Source organism: Perna viridis, chromosome 4 (genome assembly GCF_037379345.1).
Source record: "Perna viridis isolate PV_CMFRI_1.1 ecotype Kerala chromosome 4, ASM3737934v1, whole genome shotgun sequence".
NCBI classification, from domain to species: Eukaryota; Metazoa; Mollusca; class Bivalvia; order Mytilida; family Mytilidae; genus Perna; species Perna viridis.
In genome coordinates, this window is record NC_142448.1 from 27,576,545 (window position 1) to 27,582,544 (window position 6,000).

The 6,000-nt window shown below is 31.9% G+C and overlaps 1 protein-coding gene across 1 annotated transcript in view; it reads right to left on the reverse strand.

The window, feature by feature from the left end:
* LOC148619570 (transmembrane protein 114-like) overlaps positions 1 to 4,065 on the reverse strand; it is a 43,830-nt gene extending 39,765 nt beyond the window's left edge. The window contains exon 1 of the mRNA XM_088579636.1: positions 3,002 to 4,065. Within this exon, the coding sequence (XP_088435762.1) occupies positions 3,002 to 3,236 (235 nt within the window). The 5' untranslated portion in view covers positions 3,237 to 4,065. The remainder of the gene's footprint in view (positions 1 to 3,001) is intronic.
* Positions 4,066 to 6,000: the final 1,935 nt, after the last annotated feature.

The window sequence follows — 6,000 nt, forward strand, 5'->3', positions numbered from 1 at the left end:
AATCAGTATTCATGGCGCAGATGGATACACCATTACGATTTACAAGTTCACGATGACAACAAATGAAGTAAGAAATGAATGATTTCGCCCTAATTTTAATGTTGGTCATCAATGTGTCTTCGTGTCGTTATTTGACTTTTTAGTATATTTTGAAGGAGTGTTGTCGTTCTGTTACCGTGGATTTTATTGTGTGCAAAAGTATGGGTGATGCATTGTACGAATCGCAATGTAAGAAAACTAAAATGTGCTGTGAAATATCTTCCTTTTAAAGGTGATAACTTCTTTGTCATTTTTCTATTTATCGCCCTATACAAGCAGTGGCAGATCAGAAATTCTGAAAAGGTGGTGGACACGTAGTGGCCTAAAGGGGCACACTTCAGTGATATCCAGTTTTTCTCTATATCATCAGACTTTCCTGCACCTCTCCCTCTGATCCGTAAAAAATAATTGCGTTTTTCTTTGTATCCAGATCAGCGATTCAAAATTAAATTAACCGATTTGCACATGGAATGGGGTATAATTCACAATAAAGTAACAATGGCATAGTACCAGATTTGATGCACCAAATTTTGCATGCTGATTTGTGATAGCGATATCAGAACGTATGCAACATATCAATGATTTATATATTACCTTGCCCATGGTGATTAAAGTTATCGGTGTACATTGACATTATGAACCCAGGTATGGATCATTTGTGTGCTTTGATAGAGTTTTGATAGGGTTTGAAACAAGGCTTTTGTTGTACCTCCGCTAATGCACGCACGAGTTTATTACTGAATTAAAAAACTATTTAAACAGTCAACTGACTGATTTATTACTGACCGACATTCGAAGCTGGGAAAAGGAGAAACATATACCACTACAACCTTTATAGCGTTTTTACCTAACCACAGAGGCTTACTTAATAGGCTTTAAAACAACTTGTTCAAACAAACTAATAATTGATAAATAAGTTCTTTCATCAAGTTACATGCAGGTGTAGTGGAATCGGTTTAAAAATCAGATCAAATCTTTCAATATGTAAACACAATTACGGAGATCAGTTAACCACTTCACCAAGCAGTAAAGGGTTGGAGCATTCTTTGTCTTCTCGTTACGTCAATGATTGATTCTGCTGTTGGTAATTTGTGTCAGGAATGTAATCATTGTTATTGAAGTTCACGGTCGCTTGAAAGAGATGCAGTTTCGTATCAAGGGTGTAAAAAACTTCCAGCGCAATTAGTTCATTTGCACTGAATGTACTACTGACTCTAGCTAATCTTCACATTACCTGAAAGTTTTAAGACTGAAATATTTCACTACACGTAGTTCTGATTTGAACAAAGTTCAAAATGAAAACTTAGAAACAGAAGGATGGAAGAGACATACATGTATTACGTTGACGACAACTAAGGCCATTTCATGTTTTGACTCTAGTGAAGACTTAAAATGTTTCCCCCTGTTTATTGTTGGTCTAGGAAGTTACTTACATATATATCAGCACCCTGTATTACTCGAAATTGGGAAATATTCCATTGCATGTTCTGATAGGACTGGCTTTAAAGATTTTACAGCTTGTATATTATCGAAAACAGCCGTACATGAATTTGTCGATCTCTCTACTTACTGGATAGTGCAAAACTGTTACAAGGCTTTATTTTGTTAGATTGTTCTATATAATGTACTCTATCAATTCAACGGTTGCTATCTATATATTTTTTAAATTATTTACCTTATTCGAATTTTTTTTTCTCATTTTTTCAGTACAATATATGTATATCATGAATATGAACGGATTGTAATTTGGCATAATATTACAGAAAGACATGTGCAGTAGGCGTCTTGTACTTGCTACGTGATTTTTTGTCACTTTGCAAAAGTAAATCAAAAAGATATTAAAATGTGTCATTCATTTTGGACACTGTTTATACACTACATACACAATAAAGATCTTCTGTAATGGACAAATTTGACAAATACCGGATATTACAACAATATAAATGTCTGCATATTGCTTAGCCATTTGCTATCATAAGAATCTTGCTTATATTGGTACTTCATATTGAAGATATCTACGTGCTGAGAAATATATGATGGTGATGCATATCCCAACATGTTATATGGGTCTTTTATTCAATGTCGTGCTTGTTAAACATTTACATCTGATATTCATCAAACAAGTCCGTAGCAGACAGATAAGTCGAGTAGCGGTGGGACCAAAATATATCGACGATTAATACCATAATTATAAAAAGCACTAATGATTGATGACGACATGATGACTTATATTTATGAAGATCACGAGTTACAAAAAATATATGGTAAAGGAAAGCTACATGTGTCTAACTATAAGTGAAACTATAAAACAATCCTAAATGATTTTTTGTACTTGTAAAACAAAGCACACAAATACAAATGAAAGAACAAAATGCAAATACAAAAAACTTAAACAAAACAAGCAAACAAGAAACAAACACACGAAAAAAAATACCAAAAAAACACAAGCAAACAAACAATGCGAGATTTCTGGAATTGAAAGTTTAGTTATATGCTATTATTATTTTTCATTTTTCATTTATACAAGCTGGGCCTAATTCCAGCTTTAATTTAATCCGATTGAATAAAGGAGATTGGATTAGTTGCGAAACAATGTGATATGATCTTCCGACGGGCGTATCAGATAATCCAGTTTCATCTAGTGATAAAATCTTTCTACACACATGGTTCACAGGTACTCTCTTAATCAAGTGTACAGCTTATTCTTCGAATTTATCTTAACTTCTGTTGTTATTTGATGTAGTTACAGTACTCTTAATCTATTTTAAAGCCAATTGTCAACATTTAACCTTTAACCTTTCTCATTGTAGAAACTTAAATAACTTAAAAATTGAGTTGTTGAATGTTTACATAGATCTGTTAAGTTTTCGTTATGAACTGTGCCAAAATAAAGGTTAAGTTAATTTAGTGATTCAACAAAAACCATACAATACTTCAGAACGCCTACACACAATTTACTTACGGTAAATTCTACTTCCACTGCTATCCTTTGTGAACTCGACATTACAAACGCGCCACAGACCGCTGTAGTATTGATATAAAAATTTCCCAGTTTTGTTCACATACAATCCTTTTTCTATTTCGAATGTAAGCCAATGGTTTGTGCCTAATGCCACAATTTGTAAAATGAAAGCGAACACAGTTCCTGCAGTTGTCCCGAGTAAAAGTTTCTTTTCCCATTCCATTTGTGCGGCCATGATGCTACTTATCTTTAATGTCACAATATCTATCTAACAGGCCATATGCACATGTAAGTGTAATAGAATGCACGTGTGTTTGTTTTAGCACATCTCGCACTTCTCTTGCTGATCAATACACAGTGTTAGACTAATTAACACCACAAGAACATGGTTTTCGTTAATTATTCATTCGTCCTTATTAGTTTTAATGGCAAGGTAAGTCCTAAGAGATAAGCTTATGATTGAATTATTCCTTGATATTCACAGAGACTTGATTTGTCATAAAAGCATGATTAAAAATACAAATTACACGTGTTATTTTTTTCAATTACTCAGAACTGTTTGTAAACGGTATACGTCTATACCATTTAAACAATGGATATAGAAAATGTTACTCGTGCTAAGTGTATATAATGTCCAAAAATGTTTCACTATTTTCTCATAATATCGTTTCGAAACATCTCGGACAATATTGTATAAAGCCTTCGCATCGAATGGTTTTTGATTAACCGATGTTTTGGCTGTGATTCAGAAAGCTAGTATCGCCACAGCTGATTTTTATCAGCATAAACATTGTGATGCTAGAGGTTGTCGATAGCCAAATGCTAATAACGAGTCGGTTCCTTTCATTGATGAAATTGGATCCTGTTTCAGTTTTTTGTATCAGCACCGCAGCTTAGCCATCCTCATTAATTATGCTAAAACTATACTTCTGTTGAACTGCAATATAATATATTTCCTATGTCACAAACATCGATGAAAATCGATACTATGGTATACATAGCATATATAAAACAAACACGTGTTAAGGGCGATTTAATCTACGGTCATTAATTTTTCCGATACATGACATTCTTTAAAATCGATTTTGGTAGTGTTTCACAAATGTTTGTCACTGTGTCAAAACTGTTAGGATTTAATAATCAAATAACACTAAAATAAATATTAAATATGAATTAAGATATATAAATAAATAAAAATATTATATATCGAAATTAATAAGAAGCTTTTAGCCTTTATATCAAGGACCCCTTATAGCAAGTTAAATTTCTTTATAAAAAAAATAACAACTTTGTGTTTGTTCTGTACTTAAAATTATATTGGATACAAAGATACCCATCTTGTATATCGCAAATTGGAATAACTTCATATATTGAATTACGTTTGTTTATTCATATGGTTATAGCAATCAATTTAAGTAGCAGTCTTTATAAAAATCAGACAGGGTGCGATTCATGCAAGTCAATAACCCACCGAATTCAGTTTTACTTTTTGTTCAGAAACAGTTATAGACCACATAATCAGTCGTAGTTTTTTTCATTTGGTTGTTGTGGTTTTGAGATAAAAAAATATATAAATTGTATGTGAAATTGGCTCTTTGCAAGAATTATCGTTCTTGATTTTGTCTGGTTGGTTGATTTTAGTGGGAGATAAATGCATGTTTTTTTCTCAAAGGTGCAGATCTGAATACAGAAAATATTATTGTCCCGTAAAAATATAGCATATGTAGACATAAAAAGCATCGTTTATTTGGTGAGTTTTTATACTCCACGAATCACTTCACCATTGGCAGTGTCTGAATTTTATATGGACCGGTACTGAAGTTAAACAAAGATATTCCCGAGAAAAACTTTAACGGATATATTTTGTAGGTTAGCTCTTAGTATGTGTATATATGTGTTACTGGAAGTTTATTTCGTAAAATAATAATAACAGTTGAATTTCTTGTAAATTAAATGACAGAAGTACATGCATCGAAAAGTACCTTAACAGCTGTATTTATATGTAATTGTAAAAAATGTGGAGAACTGTAAGGTAATCAAGTAAAAAAGGTGAACATTTCAGAAAGTATATTTGTAATATATCCACAAATTCTCACATGATCTAGAAACATTACTTAGTACTCCACATAAGAATCATGCAAAATGTGATTCATGGTTATAAAGCCTACATATTTGTATGTTTGATATTTTGTTTAAAATGTCATAGAAAACAGGAAGTAACATGTGGCTTTTCATATAACCCTTGTTCATATGAGATTAAAAAAAACATATAGAATGCTTTGTAGAATTCAAAATTAAGGGAGATAACTCTGTAAATGATATAAAAATACAATAGAAACTACTGGATTTTCCATGAGGATTATCTCCTAAGAGCAGACAGATTGGAATGAATAATTACACATTTCATAGTATAGACCCATAAAACAACTTGATAACAAAGATAAAAAAATATGTAGCCTTTTTTTTAGGTGTATCACATTTCACCGACTTCGCATAAATCTTAAAAAGACTGCTACTTAAAGTGACAACAATTTATGACCAGTAGTTCCGGTGATTGTAATATTTTGTTAGTTGTGCGCAATCCCCTTTTTATTATTTTCTTTATCTGCCCCTGATATCATTTATAAAAAAAAACACTTTATGCTCTCGTATATATATATATATATATATATATGCATAAACGTGTATCTTTATTCTCCGAAGTCAGGACAGCATACACCAATTGAAACTAAAACCCACGTGACTAAACTACATTGTTGTAGTTCGCAGTCCTTTGGATTTTAGTCAGATTGCACCATATTCTTTCACTGTATAATTTACATTGCATTTATATTGAAAAATGATTAAATAATAAATAAGTAACTGTATTAATTGTTTCTCATGCATATATTTGTTGGTTTTCAACAAATTCAAAGTGCGTATTTTACAAACTCCCTTGGGAAACAATATCTCCGATTTAAAACTCGATTTAGCAAATATAACTCTTGGTGATTCCCCAT